Below are 17371 nucleotides of genomic sequence, written 5' to 3' on the forward strand. Positions count from 1 at the left end.
ATGCTGTGATTTGATATCCAGAGAGGGAGCCTTCAATGGTTTGGGAAAATTCTGAGATCAGTCTGAGCCAGTACAGGCCTTGATATCTCCCCAGAAGCTTTCAAATTTTGCTTGTGCAGACATAACCTGACAGTCAAGTTGTCAAAAGCTAAAAAAAAAAAAAAAAAAGCTTAAAAAAAAAAAAAAGAAGTTTCTGGAGGTAAGCTAAAAAATAAAATGAAATTTGGTTTGGTTTCTTAAGCCTAGGCATGAAGTTGATAGCATTTTCAGTAGAAGTCTACATACCCCAGTGTCAAAAAGGGTATGAATTAGAAAAACAGGAGTTTCTTGTTTCTTTTGCTCTAAATTTGCTGGCCGCAACTGGTTATTATGATGGCAATAATCTAATAAAACACTGGAATTAAAACAATGCCATAGTTTTGCTTATAAGTCTGACCTAAGCATCTAATTTTTTTAATTGGACACAGGCAGACTCTACTCTTCCTGCTCTCAGACTGTCTTGAACTATTTAGCTGAAGGTGTCTAAGGAAATTCAGCAAAATTCCACTTATTGGCATAGTTCACAGATGGTGAGTTTCCCCACAGGTTCTAGTAAGAAATCGTCCTTTCCATTGCTCCGTGTAATATCGCCATCTAGTGGTAGAGGGAATTACTACAGAGTCAAAACTCGTCTTGCAGGTTTACTTCCAGAAAGTTTCTTTTGCTTATCCTAGTTTATCAGACATTGAATACATTCACTTTGGATATTTTAGTAGGATTCATAGCATGCTGCCATAAAAAAATAGTTTACATCTCAGTATTTTAAATAAATCTGTGGGTTTATTTGCTCATTTATTCCATATATCCTTCGTAAGTATCTACTATGTGTCAAACCCTATGGAGGGCATTGGGACGACGAGGAAAATGAGACATGGTTCCCGCTGTCTAGGAACTGAGAAGAGTTCAGTAGGGAGACAGGTAAGTGATCAGGCATATCCTGCAAGAGTCTTAAGAATGTTTGGCACCTCGGCCAGCGTCTGGCATAGTGTATGCGTTCAAATATTTGTAGAAGGAATGCTGAATGAATGACGTGGAAGCACACAGTAGGGACTCCTACCCCAGGCTCAGTGGCGGTAAGTGCAGGGTATTTAAAATACATACCATGTATCAATATGCCAAACTATCGTGCTCATGTGGAGAGGAGTCTGGAGGAACAGACATATACTTCACACCATGATGGCACTAAACAATAAATCTGTACTTTCTTGGAAAATTTACATAGCTAGGACACTCTATTCCGCAAAATACCAGTTACCCAAAGTCTTAGGCATCTGAAGTGAAGTTATTTACTTTAATTAACACAGTCTCCTTGGCACGCTTAAGAATGCACAATCAAGTGCCATTTGGTTATAATGGGAAAGAAGAAATATACAAACCTTTCTTCTCTTGCTTGTCTTTGCTCCTCTCTTTTGTCTAAATACTCTCGGCTGAAGGAAATATGCAGGAGAAACAAAATAAGAAAGGAAAAGAAAAGAATTAGATGCTCATGACATTGCCAAGAAATTATTGACAGTATATCATGAAGGACTCCAGTGCCTCATAAATGGAAAGTGGTTGTGTTGGACATATATATACATATGCATATATATACGTATATATGTATACATACACATACATATATACATATATATACACACATACTTTATATATGTTTATATATTTAGTACTTTATATATATTTAGTACTTTAAAAGTACTAAATATAATGGATTTCCTATAAAAGCACAGGGATGAGAATGGGGAGACTCTACAATTGAAGAAAGGAGAATTTAGATGTATATGGGGGAGAAAGGAGAAGAAAATACTTTTAAAAATGTCAAACAACAGACAAGTAACATATGACAATTACAAGCAAGCAAAAAGTTTTCAGAGACGATTAATGTCCAGTCAAGGCTCCACAACTCCTGGTAGGCTCCACAACTCCTGTCTCAAAGAACTAAATCTGGGTGGGTCCAGGCATCTTGGCCATTTTGTGTTGTACTCTGCAGTTTGGACATCATTCCACAATGCAGGCTTCTTTCTCTGCATCCTTCACATTCCCAGTTTCTATGCAGGGATCATGGGAGGCTCTTACTTTCTACATTTTCTTGTTTGCACTCACAAGAGGCCAAACTTCATCCAATTTTAATGTGTGTTGTTCTGTTCCTGCTGCTGAGATGCCAGCTTGAATCTAAGTTTAAGACTTAAGATCAGCCACTTCTCAGTAGAACACTTATTCTCCTGAAAAATTATGAATTCATGGTTTTCTAAACTGGACCTCACAGTGTGGTTGAATATTATCCCCCTTCATGCACTGATGAAGGGGACAGTAAGAGCAATTAAAGCAGATTAGGAGAAGGAGAAAATGCAGCAAAGACCCAGATTTGTTATCATTAGTAAGCACCTGTCCTCATCACTTTCCATATTAGAAATAATACGTCCCATAACACAGGAAGCTAAAGATCATATTCAACAGATAAGGATGCTTATCTTTAGTAATAATTTAATAATAACATATTATAAGGATGCTTATCTTTAATAACAATTTAGTAATAATAACAACAGATAAGGATGCTTAAGGGAAAAAGTACAAGAAGACTGAGTAACTTAAATTAATAAAATGGCTGAAGAAAGGTCAGCCATTTGGGTAATCCCAGGGAGAACTAGATAAAGCTTTTCCTATTTCTTTTTTTCAATTTCTTTTCATTCATATCCTAAGACTTTCAGGATGGAACTACAGTAATAATTAAAGCTGTATGTGGTCTGTCCTGATGATCAGGATTCCTTCTTGGACAGGGTTGTTGTGCCAGGATCTGTGTCGTAAATGAAAAGTGAGACCCACTTGGGACCAAAAGCAAATAGTGGATAGTTACAAGTACAGCATCTGCCTATATACATACATACATACAGCTTAATATATAGTATAATGCACTCCTGTCCTGTTCTTCTAGGGCTCTAACTATATGACTGTGAGCCATTCTCTTATTGCTCTATAGGTCCCTGAGAGACTATATTTTTTCCAATGTTTTGTTTCATTTTTTGGATTGGATAATATTTCTATTGTTCTATTTTCCAGTTTATTGACCCTTCCAAATTCTCTCATCTCCATTCTGCTATTGAACCCATCCAAAGAATTTTTCATTTTGATTACTGTATTTTTCAGTTCTCTAGGTATTTCCATTTGGTTCTTCTTTATAACTTCTATTTTCTTTACAGAGACTTATCGTCTCATAGTTTCAAAAGTATTTGCCTTTACATCTTAGAACATGTTTCTCGTAGCTGAAACTGATAATTTCTTTGTGTGATAATGACATCTATGTCCTTTTGTAGTTAGCCTATTTTGATTCTCTTTTCCTTCAAGATTCTCCTGGTTTCTTTGTGTGACAAGTTACTTTGGATTGCATTGAGAACATTTTAGATATTTTGAAAGGAGACTCCGGGTCTTACTTGAATTCTATGAAGAACCTTGTTTTCCTTTAGCAGACAATCAACTAGGTTAGGCTCAGCCTTCAAATTCCGACTGCCTTCTGACAATGGTTCCAATATTGGCTTAGTTTCCAAATATTTTTAATTTTCTCCAAATCAAGCCCCGGTGTGTACCCACTTAGTGGCCAGTCTGGGACCTGAGTGGTACTCCACCCTGTATGTTGCTCTCCAAGTCTGTGGCATGCTGTTTAGGTTTTAAGCCACATGTGCACAACTGGAGACAAGCTAGGAGTGCTCTCTTGATTACTCTGCTCTTTGTGACTTTCCTGTAATATTCTGGCTTCCCTGGTTCCCCCTTCCTGCTCCTCTAGCCAAAAAGCTTGGGCTTTATTTTCTATGCTCTGCAGTAACTTCATCTGCACTCATCTGCAGTGTGTGTGTGTGTGGGGGGGGGGTCATTTCTCCCCAGCATTGTGCTCTGTAACAATATAGCTTCAAGGCTGGGGTAGGAAAGAAGGGCAAAATTATGAAAAAACAAAAAAACAAAAAAAAAACAACAACCCAGGACATTACTCCTGTTTCTCTTAGGACCTCTATTTCCTGCTCCTTGGTCCAGAAAGAGAGGCCTTCTCTTCGAGTTTCTCAGTTCACACTTAATATGTGTTTCTGGGTTTTAGGATACTTCTGAGGACACACCAGGTGACAGTGGAGGAAAACAAGGCTACACTCACTGGCTTGGAACTTGGCAGACTAGCCTCTGTGCCCAGTTCACGTGCTCCCTTTCACAGTTCAGAATTTTCAGGTTCTGTTCAGGGTTTCTGGATGCATTCAGTGATGTAGCAGGAGAAATGGGGATGATACATGTTCCATCTTCGCCCGAACTGGCACCCTGGTTTTTCCAACAAAATCTGTATATATGTAAATAAATCTCTGAATCTTCCACGTGTTTCAGCCAGATTCTCGGCTGCTACTTGGTGGCAAAATATGGAAATCTTTCAGAAAGTCCTGGCCAGGAAGGATTTCATCTGCTCCAGTGGTTTTACAAATTGGTCTTTCCAGATGTGACAACTTCCACAGTTATTTCATGAGAAATGGTGCATACAGGTGTGGCATTTCCGTGTATAATTTGGGAAAAATCTCACAGCCCAGGATATGCCATGCAATCACAGTGGAGGGATGATGTTGGTTTACTTCATGCAGGCTGTTAGCCCAGCCTTACAAAAGCCAGGATTAGCATCTCACGCAAGACTTGGGAGATTTGTTTCCATGTAATAGAGTTACAGTTAAGGCAACTTCATAATTCCCCTTATATTTTGACCATTTCTACAATTACACATATGATCCTGGGTTCTGAAAAAACATTTTTTCCCCCAAGATTTTTATTTATTTATTTATTTGATAGAGATTGAGAGAGAGAGAGAGAACACAAGCAAGGGGAGCTGCGGTCAGAGGGAGACGGAGAAGCAGACTCCCCGTCAAGCAGAGAGCCCGATGCGGGGCTCGATTCCAGGATTCTGGGATCATGACCTGAGCCAAAGGCAACTGCTTAACCAACTGAGCCACCCAGGCACCCCCGAAAAAACATTATTGAACCCGTAAATCTTCACTGACAATGTTTTATACTTTTTTGTGGCTTTAAATGGGAGTAACTGAAGGGAATACTGTTTGCCAAAGAAATTAAACTGAGGAAACAGGAAGTGAAGATGGGGTGAGACATGAAAACAAGAAAGAACATAGAAGGTCTAGGAGAGATGACTGGGAAGATGACAAAGGGCGAGATTAGGAGGAGGAGAGGAAGCAGGGGAAGGAAGGAAGAAGGAATGAAATGTGTAAGCAAGTGTCCATAAAGCACCACACAGCATGAAGCTCAGGGAAGAGAAGCGGAAGGAGGTCGACCAGGAGGCTTGGAGAACAGGTGCACAGGCTGGAGCTGGAGGAGAAATGGGGTGACCCTGGATTCAGTGGGGGCAGACAGGCTGTGACACGAACACAGCCTTAGAGCTGGATGGAGCCCAGAGAAATCAGTGGGATAATGGACTGGGAGTAATCGGCAGAATGGCTTTCTCCTCCACAGGAGGAGAAATTATTGTTCAAAAAAAATATACTGAAGATTGTTACACAGGGCAAAGAAGCAAACCAGGAAGTGGAAAAAGCAATTTCTTTTGGCCTCCAATAGAATATGAATAAAACATGAGTAGCTTTAGGGGAAAATGACAAATTAAGTTAAGACAATTAGGCTCTCCGTCTTCAGGAAGGTCTGGATAAGACCATTTTAGATAATGGAGGCCCCCAAAATACACAAGTTCCTAATTGTATTTGGCTGGTTTTCTGTGCTTCCTGCCATTTGGTTAGAGGGAGAAGGCTATAACAAGCCAGAGCTAGCCCATTTCAGAAATGTCTTGCTGTTTCTTAAAAACAAGAGACCCAATCTAAAGCAAACATATTACTACCTAACCCTTCATACCGGTATTAATCATAGAGAACATGAAGGTATGTGCTTTAATTTTCAGTTTGTTAGTTAGAAAATCTTGAGATTCCTCTTACTTGAATTTGTTCCTTTCTTCCCGTTCTATCCTCTGCAACCTTTCTTCTCTCTCCTGCCGCCGCCGCTCTCTCTCTGCTGCCAGTGACTCTTGGTGCTGCCTAAAGGATGATGTGAGAAGACCACTCAGTGATGACCTAAAGATACAGAGTTAATGTTTTAGTGGCTTGACCCGTGATTAAAAGCACCCAAGTAGGAACCAGCCAGACTTCAGTTAGAATTGAGGGTCTGGCCCACTGGTACCTAGGTATCGCTGGGGGAAAATTACTGAGTATTTCAGGATCTTCATCTGTAAATGGAGGGAATTAACCCACTTCATGTGCTAAAAGGACAAGAAGATGGTAATGTATATAAATCACTAAGCACCATGCTTGGCATAGAAGCAGTCATCAATGGTGAGTGTTGTTATTCCCCAAAACAATTCCAGTAATACACACAACATATAAATACAGGCTCATCCTCTCTCCATCCTCCCCTCCATCCTCTCTCTCTTTACAGAGAGATACACACATATTTTAAACCTGTCTATGGAAAGACTTTATGGAACCGACATTCAATGTAAAGCCGTTTTCTTTTTTTTTTTTTTTTAAAGATTTTATTTATTTATTTGTAAGAGAGAGAGAGAGTGAGAGCAAGCACAGGCAGACAGAGTGGAAGGCAGAGTCAGAGGGAGAAGCAGGCTCCCTGCGGAGCAAGGAGCCCGATGTGGGACTCGATCCCAGGATGCTGGGATCATGACCTGAGCCGAAGGCAGCTGCTTAACCAACTGAGCCACCCAGGCGTCCCTGTAAAGCCGTTTTCTTACTCATCCATCAATTTAAAAAAATGAAATCTTGACATTTGCAAAGACATGGATGGAACTAGAGGGTATTATGCTAAGCAAAATACATCAGTCAGAGAAAGACAACTATCATATGCTCTCAATCATATGTGGAATTTAAAAAATAAAATGGAAGATTATGGGGGAAGGGAGGGAAAAATAAAATAAGACAAAATCAGAGAGGGAGATAAACCATAAGAGACTCTTGACTATAGGAAGCAAACTGAGGGTTGCTAAAGGGGAGGGCATGGGGGAATGGGGTAACTGGGTGAGGGACATTCATTACATGATGTAGTAAGTACTAGGTGTTATATACAACTGATCAATCACTGACCTCTACCTCTGAAACCAATAATACAGTATATGTTCATTGAATTGAAATAAAATAAAAATCTATCTATCTATCTTTATGAAAAAAACTGTTTTCTATTTTACATATACTAGAAATATATTTTAGTGTACACCAGATTCGCAATATACGCCCTCAAATTAAATAACTGTGTCATCTTAAAACAGGTGTTGGGATAACAGATGAATTAAAAAAGACCCAGCAATGGTCCAATGGTCTGAAATCTGATTGGAATTAAGGAAATTTCATTATATGTCAAGAAGCATCCAAGAACAGACAGCATGTTCCAAGGACTTGACTCTTGGAGATACCACACAATCTGGAGTGCCCACCGAAGATGGCCTTCTGGGGACAGCCAGCTGTGGGAGGCTTCAGTGAGGGATCACAGGATTGGGGATCCCAGCAAATGTTAAGTCAGGAGAATGGGTGGGAAAAAGGAAAATTATGTAAGTACATGAAAAATAAGGAAGGGAGACTGTCGGGAAGAGGAGTCTGTTGGACCTCTGGATAATGGAAAAACAAATCTGCATAAACAATGAGGCCTTAATCTATTGAAAAAAATTCCAAAAGTAAGATACGACTATTTCTGAAATATTGATTGAGTGAAATCCTACTTCAATTCAGTGAAAACATGCTGCCTGGTGGAGAACACAAGGGTTCTTAGCACGGGAAAAAGATACAACTCTGATATTACTTATATTCTGCCATAAGTCCCACAGCCATTCTCCCCAGAGGAGGGGAGTGGCCTCTGGCTCTCTTTCAGTGGGGGCAGATGTAGAGGGAAGAAACGGCCATTCCTGATAGCTCCAGGAAGGGAGCCACTACACCCTATACTCCAGGCCCACTAGGGAGCTAGACATCAGCCCTGGACATTCAGGCATGTATAGAATTGGATTTCTCCTTCACATAAATGAAGTCCAGACTATCTTGCTTAAGTTGCTATTATTTATTTTTCTGTTACACGCCACTAAATCTAAGCCAAGGGTGACCAGGTTTACCATACCTCTCATACAGGGATTGACAGAAATTTGTTATGGACAGGATGGATTTTTGGACTTGAATTAATAAGTTTAACATAACAAATGAACATAATACACCCAATGCCCCAAGTTAAAGAAGACACATTCGTCTCAAATACACAGACACTGTCCACTCACTGACCACCGATCCTGCCACAAAGCTCATAAAGAAATAACAAAAACTGGTTTCATATGAGCTACCTTCTTAACCACAATGCAACTGAATTGAACAGAAGAAGGTAAAATTTAAAAATTTTAAATTTGTAACAATTTAAATTGTAAACACTTCTAAGTAACTTGGGCCAAAGAAGAAACACACAGAAAATATTCAAAGGTTACTATAATGAAAAAGCTATATATCAAGATTTATAGGATGCTTCTATAGTAGTACTTAGAAGGAGATTTATTGCCTGCAGTGTTTATATTAGAAAAGAAGTTAACTCAATAATCTGAAAAGCAACAGTAGAATAAATTCAAAGAAGACAAAAGAAAGGAAATAAAGGTATGAACAAAGATGAATGAAAGAGAGAAATTAAGATACAGAGGAAATCAACAAAATCTGGGGTTCCTCAGTGGCTCAGGGGGTTAAGCCTCTGCCTCCAGCTAAGGTCATGATCCCAAGGTCCCGGGATCGAACCCCACATCAGGTTCTCTGCTCAGTGTGGGGCCTGATTCCTCCTCTCTCTCTGCCTGCTTCTCTGCCTACTTGTAATCTCTCTGTCAAAAAAATAAAGAAAATCTTTTAAAAAAATCTTGTAAAAAAAATCAAAGCTGATTTATAATTTTTTACATAATAATAAATACATTCTGTCAAAATTGTTCAAGAAATAAACAATATTCAAGAATCGCACCTAGATACAACTATGGATATTAGAGGAGACAAAAATAATTATGAGAAAATGAGAAATTTTTATGACAGTATGTTTGGAAACTTTGACGAAATAGATGATTTTCTAAAAATAACTTACTAAGTCTGACTGAGGAAGGAATATTTAAGAAAGCTTTGTTAACCTTAACAAATTGAACCAATTAGTTACAGATACATCCATACACACCAAAGTGAAACAAACAAAAAAATCCCCACAAGTCTCAGACTTTTTAAAGTATTTTCTATAAGATAATCAGAGAAGACCTCTTTTTACTCATACACAGTTTCAGAGAATATAAAGAACAAGCTCCCAGCTCATATTATGTGATTAGTAGTACTCTGACACAAAACCCAAACAAGAACAGTATGAAGATAGAAACTTATATACTGACTGCAAATATAAACACTGCTGCAAAGTCTGAAATAAAATCACGTTTTGTCTGTCCAATGAATGCAAGGATGTTTAAGATGTAAAAATCAACGACTGTAATTTACCAAATTAATAGATACAGGAGAAAAACCATGACTATCTCTATAGATGCAGAAAAAGCTTTAAATGCAACACTCACTTGTTATTAGAAAAACAACAACAACTTCAGAAAGCTTAGGATTGGAGAGCACTGTCTTAACCTGACAATGGGTATTTAACAAAAATTTTTTTAAAACTATGGTAAACATTCCTCAATCCTGGAACATTAAGAGCCTCTTAATGTTAGAATTGTTCAATCAGTGGTGAAGTGATGGGCTATATAACAATTGGACTATCAGCCGCATAAAACAAAACATCATTAGACCTTCCACATACCAAACACAAAATAATTTCTAGGAGTTTAAGTGGAAAATGTAAAAAGCAAAACTTTGCAATGTTTGATCTCAAGAAGGAACTTTAATACCAGAAACCAAAAAGGGCAATCAAACAGGAAAAACTTGATACATTTATATATATTAACATTTGAAATTTGTACTCATTTAAAGAGTATTTAAGAATAAAGAAAAGCCACCACCTAGGAGGAGCTACTTGTAACACATATAAACCACAAAGGATTAGTATACATACAACAAAAAGAACCACTCCACATCAGAAAAAAAGAAACTACTCTGTGGAAAAAAATGAACCAAAAATAATGGACATTTTGTGCCAGAGTGTTGGTGGTATAGTGGTTAGCATAGCTGCCTTCCAAAAAATAATGGACATTTTGCTGAGTAAGAAAATTAATGGCCAATAAATATATAAATGATGCTCATCTCATCTTTACTAGAAATGAGGGGAAAAGAATGCAAGTTAAAACCATAGTGATATATATTGTTTCAGATGTCTCAGATTGCAGGTTGACAAAAAATAAGAAAGTAGTTGGAAGAATATGAATAGCAAGCTATATTTCTGTGAAATTTAAAGATATGCAAAGCAAAATCATACATGTACAGAATATATATATATATACAGAAACAATAAAACTAATTTCAGGTGGTCATCACCAGCAGAAGAAAAAAAAAATCAAAGGGACAGGGGCTTCAATTTTATATATAATATTCTTTATAGTCCTAGAACTTTGTCATTATTGAAAATCTTCTGTAAACCTGGAATATATTTTTTGAAATCATTCTTTTGGTCTTTAAAAATAAAAGTTCTTCTTTTAATATCAAATATCTTTGAAGCCCTAAGTTAGCTGAACATTAAAAGTTAAGTCTAGGTGGGGAGGAGTCAAGATGGCGGAGAAGTAGCAAGCTGAGACTGCTTCAGCTAGCCGGAGATCAGCTAGATAGCTTATCTAAAGATTGCAAACACCTACAAATCCATCGGCAGATCGAAGAGAAGAAGAACAGCAATTCTAGAAACAGAAAAACAACCACTTTCTGAAAGGTAGGACTGGCGGAGATGTGAATCCAAAGCGAAGGGAAGATAGACCCTGGGGGGAGGGGCCGGCTCCTGGCAAGCGGCGGAGCAACGGAGCACAAAATCGGGACTTTTAAAAGTCTGTTCTACTGAGGGACATGGCTCCAGAGGCTAAACTGGGGCGAAGCCCACGCGGGGTCAGCGTGGCCTCAGGTCCCGCAGGGTCACAGAAGGATCGGGGGTGTCTGAGTGTCGCAGAGCTTGCGGGTATTGGAACGGGAAAGCCGGCTACAGAGACAGAGCCGACAGTAAGCTCGCAGCTCCGTGTTACCTTGAACCGGTCGCAGGCTCGGTGAGCTCGGAGCGCGGCCGGAGGTCAGGCAGACGGGAGTAACTGGGCGCTGTGCTCTGAGGGCGCACTGAGGAGTGGGGCCCTGGGCTCTCGGCTCCTCCGGGCCGGAGACCAGGAGGCCGCCATTTGTATTCCCGTCCTCCAGAACTCTAGGGAAAGCGCTCAGGGAACAAAAGCTCCTGAAAGCAAACCTGAGCGGATTACTCAGCCCGGCCCCGGGTAAGGGTGGTGCAATTCCGCCTGGGGCAAAGAGACTGGAGAATCACTACACCAGGCCCCTCCCCCAGAAGATCAACAAGAAATCCAGCCAAGACCAAGTTCACCTACCAAGGAGTGCGGTTTCAATACCAAGGAGAGCAGCAGAATTCCAGAGGAGGAGAAAGCAAAGCACGAAACTCATGGCTTTCTCCCTGTGATTTTTTTTTTAGTCTTGCAGTTAATTTAATTTTTTTCTTTTTTTTTTTTTTCTTTTTTCTCGCCTTTGGGTAAATTTTTTTTTTAATTTTTACCCTTTTCTTTTTTAACGTTTTTTAACTAGTTTATCTAATATATGTATTTTTTCTTTTTTATATTTTTCTTTATTCGTTTTCATTTTTTTTAAAATTATTTTCTTTTTTTTTTCTCTTTTTTTTTTCTTTCTTCCTTTTTGAACCTCTTTTAATCCCCTTTCTCCCCCCTCACGATTTGGGATCTCTTCTGATTTGGTTAAAGCATATTTTCCTGGGGTTGTTGCCACCCTTTTATTATTTTACTTGCTCCTTCATATACCCTTATCTGGGCAAAATGACAAGACGGAAAAATTCACCACAAAAAAAAGAACAAGAGGCAGTACCGAAGGCTAGGGACCTAATCAATACAGACATTCCCTTTCTGGAGAAATAAAAGAACTAAAATCTAACCAAGTTGAAATCAAAAAAGCTATTAATGAGGTGTAATAAAAAATGGAGGCTCTCACTGCTAGGATAAATGAGGCAGAAGAAAGAATTAGTGATATAGAAAACCAAATGACAGAGAATAAAGAAGCTGAGCAAAAGAGGGACAAACAGCTACTGGACCACGAGGGGAGAATTCGAGAGATAAGTGACACCATAAGACGAAACAACATTAGAATAATTGGGATTCCAGAAGAAGAAGAGAGAGGGGAGCAGAAGGTATACTGGAGAGAATTATTGGGGAGAATTTCCCCAATATGGCAAAGGGAACGAGCATCAAAATTCAGGAGGTTCAGAGAACACCCCTCAAAATCAATAAGAATAGGCCCACACCCCGTCACCTAATAGTAAAATTCACAAGTCTTAATGACAAAGAGAAAATCCTGAAAGCAGCCCTGGAAAAGAAGTCTGTAACATACAATGGTAAAAATATTAGATTGGCAGCTGACTTATCCACAGAGACCTGGCAGGCCAGAAAGAGCTGGCATGATATTTTCAGAGCACTAAATGAGAAAAACATGCAGCCAAGAATACTATATCCAGCTAGGCTATCATTGAAAATAGAAGGAGAGATTAAAAGCTTCCAGGACAAACAAAAACTGAAAGAATTTGCAAACACCAAACCAGCTCTACAGGAAATCTTGAAAGGGGTCCTCTAAGCAAAGAGAGAGCCTACAAGTGGTAGATCAGAAAGGAACAGAGACCATATACAGTAACAGTCACCTTACAGGCAATACAATGGCACTAAATTCATATCTCTCAATAGTTACCCTGAATGTTAATGGGCTAAATGCCCCTGTCAAAAGACACAGGGTATCAGAATGGATAAAAAAACAAAACCCATCTATATGTTGCCTCCAAGAAACTCATTTTTAAGCCCGAAGACACCTCCAGATTTAAAGTGAGGGGGTGGAAAAGAATTTACCATGCTAATGGACTTCAGAAGAAAGCAGGAGTGGCAATCCTTATATTAGATCAATTAGATTTTAAGCCAAAGACTATAATAAGAGATGAGGAAGGATACTATATCATACTTAAAGGGTCTGTCCAACAAAAAGTTAAGTCTAGTTCCAGAATTTTATTTATTTTTTTAAAGATTTTATTTATTTACTTGAGAGAAACCAAGAGAGAGAACACAAGTGAGGGAGAGGGAGAAGCAGGCTCCCTGCCAAGCAAAGACTCCGATGTGGGACATGGTCCCAGGACTCTGGGATCATAACCTGAGCCAAAGGCAGATGCTTAACCACCTGAGCCACCCAGATGCCCCTAGTTCCAGAATTTTAAAACAAAAAGTAAGTTACTCTACAGAGAATTATTTTAGGAACTATTTTTCCCCTACATGGGGAATTTGAATCCAGCCCAGCTTCCCAGCCTGTTCTGTGTGGTTGTTTGTTAAACCCCAGCAGCTTTACCTTCTGAGTTCTCTTTTCAGAGGCAAGACATAGGAGCGAATTAGGTGGTCTGGGCTCTTGGATGAAGTGCGAGACAAGGACCCTGCCAGTCCCCCCTTATACTTCTGACTTTAGTTTGTTCTCCTAAGTGTTTCCGCTTATTTCAGGGAAAACTTAATACATAAGTTACTAGTGGGCCATTAGTGACTGCTAATGAAGTCCCGTGAAGCTTCTCTGTAGCCTACCGTAACATAATTTCCTTATGTCAGCTGTATTAGAGCCTATATAAAATTAAAGTAGCATCAGAACTTGAGAAAGTTAAGGACGGTCCAGTTTAGTCAAATGGATAGGCCATTCCTTTTTGCAGACTGTACTCGTGCCCACTTGGACCTTGTAAGGAGCCTTCTCATAGTGACTCTCTGGTCCGCACACAGCAATAGCACTGTCAGGCAGCATTAATGATACGTGATGTCTCCTTCCTTAATAATTTCCATTTGGAAAGAATTGAAACGTGAGCTGTTAACTCAAAGCAATGCAGAATGGTTCCTCTTTTCTGGAAATGGAACAAAATGCCTTGAACAACTCAAGATCCATTCTCTTGAGCACCCTAATACTGATCCCTGTAGCAGGAAGGGAGAATAAAAAGACACACACACACCCCTGCCCCCACCATGAGCTTTTCTTTTTCTTTTCTTTTCTTTCCTTTTTTTTTTTTTTTTTAAATTTGACAGACAGAGATCACAAGTAAGCAGAGAAGCAGGCAGAGAGAGAGGGAGGAAGCAGGTTCCCTGCTGAGCAGAGATTCCCAATGCGGGGCTCGATCCTAGAACCCTGGCATCATGACCTAAGCCGAAGGCAGAGTCTTTAACCCACTGAGCCACCCAGATGCCCCCACCATGAGCTTTTCTGTCCTAGATGCATATAAACCACTTTGGTCATACTGGAAACAAAAGTCTAGAAACATAAAATTAATAAATTAAATTTCCGTAGGTCTGGATAAGCCAACATGTAAGAACATACACTTGGTCTTGTAAATCCTGTTTCTGGAAATGGGCTTAACCTATAATATCAATGTTGGACTGCATCCAGACCATACAAGGAGGACTATCCCAACTCATTCCTTAAAAAACAAAAAAAAAAAACAAACAAAAAGCCCCCTAACACCCAAATACCAGAATTCAAGCTAGTATGGTAAATTCTTCTCCTTATAAAGGCATCTTTAACAGATTTTTATCTTTCATATTAAGTTTTCCAGGAAAAAGACCTACAGTGATTGGAAGTTGCTGTGATGTTTAACCTTGGCTGATGTGAGGGCCAGCTATGGCAGAAAGGAATGAGTGCAAGGCTTACAGAAAACCTGAGCACGGCCAATCATTGAGCACCTGTGAGCCCAGTTCACTTGTTTGTAAAATGGTGGTAATACTACTTGCCACTCATGAAGCACTGTCAGGTTAACACGAGTGTAGGTATGGATTTGCTCAGAACAGCATCTGGGACACAACAGTACATGCCACATCTCATTTTATGTGGAGAGCCTAAAATCTCTGAACGCAGGGGAGAAGTCAAGCTGCCATCGCCAAGGCTAGATCTGGAATAGGACCCTGGCAATTCCAGGCTGAGAGGCAAGAGCGGGCTGGGGGTTTGATCTGAACCTTCCCGCAGCGGTTTCCAGCTGACTGAGTCACCGGGACGGCGCGCCACCCCGGAACGCAGCTGGAAAGCTGAAGTCATGTTAGTTACACCCGAGGCAACTGCAACTGAGTGAAGCCACCTAAGAATGCAGGTGGAGAGGAGCCAGAAAGAGGTTTTGCAACCGAGCGGATGATAGACTCTGAGGGAGAGGAATTGCAATATTTAATCTTGGCCATACCAGGCCCCGGGGGCTGCCCCAGAAACCCATCTGGTTAAAGCCTCCCCCGCCAGTATGTCTGAAACAGGAATTCCATTTCACTGAAATGGGGCTGGTAATAAGAGTTACCATTTATGGAGACAATACTGTGTGGCAATGCTTTTATGTGAAGTGGTTCTTTTAAGCTGATGACCTCTTGCACAAAGTTCCCTTATTCTCCCCTTTATAGTTGAGGAAACAGGGGCCAGAGTCATCCCATTTCGGATATAGCAGAGCTGGGCATTTAAACAAGCCCGTTACCCCAGACCCCTAGTGTTGACTGATGTCTTAGAGAAAATTCAAGAGCAAGGAAGACATTTCATCTCATTTTATGAGGCCAGAGGTACTCTGGTGTACAACCATTTTGGAAGACAGCTCAGCAATTTCTTAAGAAACTAAACAAGCTCCTACCATAGGACTCGGCCATTTCATTTCTAGGCATTTAACCAAGAGAAATGAAAGCACATTTCCATTCCAAGACTTGCAAACAAATGCTCATAGCCAAAATTTGGAAACAACTCAAATGTCCATCAACAGGTAAACAGATAAACTGCGGTATATTTATACAATGGAGTATTAGTCAGCAATAAAAAGGACTGAAGAAGTATTTAAACGTAAAATACAATGAATGGATTTACAAGATGGTTATGCTAATTGAAAGAAGTCAACCCCTCCCTAAGAGTCCAGACAATGTGATTACATTTATATAAATGTCTAAAAAATGTAAACTAATCTATAATGATAGAAAGCAGACCCATTGTTGCTTGGGATGGGGGGCGGCAGCCATAATCACAGAAGGGTATGAGAACATGTCTGGGCTGACAGATATTTGCATTATCCCAATTGTGATAATTGTTTCACCTGCATATACATACATCAAAACTTCTGCTCAGCTTTTTTAGGTCAATTATTACTGTACAAGCTATTTAAACACACACACTCCTTTTGGTAAGTTGGAGTTAAGTCTTAATTGTAAGAGAAACAGATCTGAACATTTTTTATTAAAAAATTATCCCTGGTGATACAGTAACAGAAGTTCAACTAAGCTCACAAATTATCTGATATTTGACATGATCACTTAATTCACAAATAGATGATTTAATATGAAGATATAGAGATCAAAGAATAGTAATAAAATGGCAATTCGACAATGCATAACAGTGAGGTTGTCCTCACAGCCTGGCTATGAAATTGGGGGTCACCCGATCTAAGGATCACAGGAGAAGAGGTAATTCTTGGTCCTGCCTAGCTCTAGAAAGCATCTGCTTGCCCTGAAATGAGGAAATGATAATCTTCTTTCACACTTCCAGGCTACAACTCAGCTCTCAAAATGAAAGGAGCAAGCTCCAGAGGCAGCCCCAAGAAACAGGCAACTTTTCTCCATCATCACTGCTACGATACCGGAGACCTTAGCCATCAAAGACAGGGAGACGGGTTTAAGGCTTTTTTTTTTTTTGCTTTTCCCGGCTCTGTGGGTGTAGCTCTTCCATCTGCATTCTCTGAGGAGTGATATTTGCATTTCCTAGTGAGAGATCTCACCTAACTCGAAAGTGTTAGGCATACTGTTCTCACTTCCAACAGAATTACAATACGTACCCTTTAAGGTTGCTATGCTTACCTTGTATATAAATAAGGATGAGAGAATTATGTAGTTAAAAAAAAATCTATTCTAATCCCACTTTCCAAAGGAAGAAAAGAGGACTCTGTGAGGTTAAACCTGGTCAGGCACCTGTTCGCCTGTTGATTTGACAAAGAGGTATGGGACAGGGCAGCGAACAGGGGTCTGTCTCTCATGTGGGAGACAGAGAAATGGCGGCTGCCCAACAGTGAAGGAGCAGCAGTCATCCTATGGGAAAAGGCAAGGCGCATGAGATCAGCCAAGATCTGAAAAGAAAAACCACCTCTTTATAAGTCATGTAAACATGGATCCTGT

General features: G+C 39.8%; 1 protein-coding gene across 16 annotated transcripts in view; it reads right to left on the reverse strand.

Annotated features, from left to right (window-relative positions):
* The window catches only part of FHOD3 (formin homology 2 domain containing 3), a 458821-nt gene that overhangs the window by 87361 nt on the left and 354089 nt on the right, over window positions 1–17371 (reverse strand). For 11 of the 16 annotated variants that reach the window (XM_059139157.1, XM_059139156.1, XM_059139163.1 and 8 more), the window contains 2 exons: window positions 5988–6122; window positions 1416–1466 (listed from right to left, as the gene is read on the reverse strand). In XM_059139157.1, coding sequence (XP_058995140.1) covers window positions 1416–1466; window positions 5988–6122 — 186 coding nt within the window. The remainder of the gene's footprint in view (window positions 1–1415; window positions 1467–5987; window positions 6123–17371) is intronic. The other 5 variants (XM_059139160.1, XM_059139169.1, XM_059139170.1 and 2 more) reach the window with 2 other exon arrangements.

The sequence above is a fragment of the Mustela lutreola genome, chromosome 11 (assembly GCF_030435805.1).
Source record: "Mustela lutreola isolate mMusLut2 chromosome 11, mMusLut2.pri, whole genome shotgun sequence".
In the NCBI taxonomy this organism is placed as follows: domain Eukaryota; kingdom Metazoa; phylum Chordata; class Mammalia; order Carnivora; family Mustelidae; genus Mustela; species Mustela lutreola.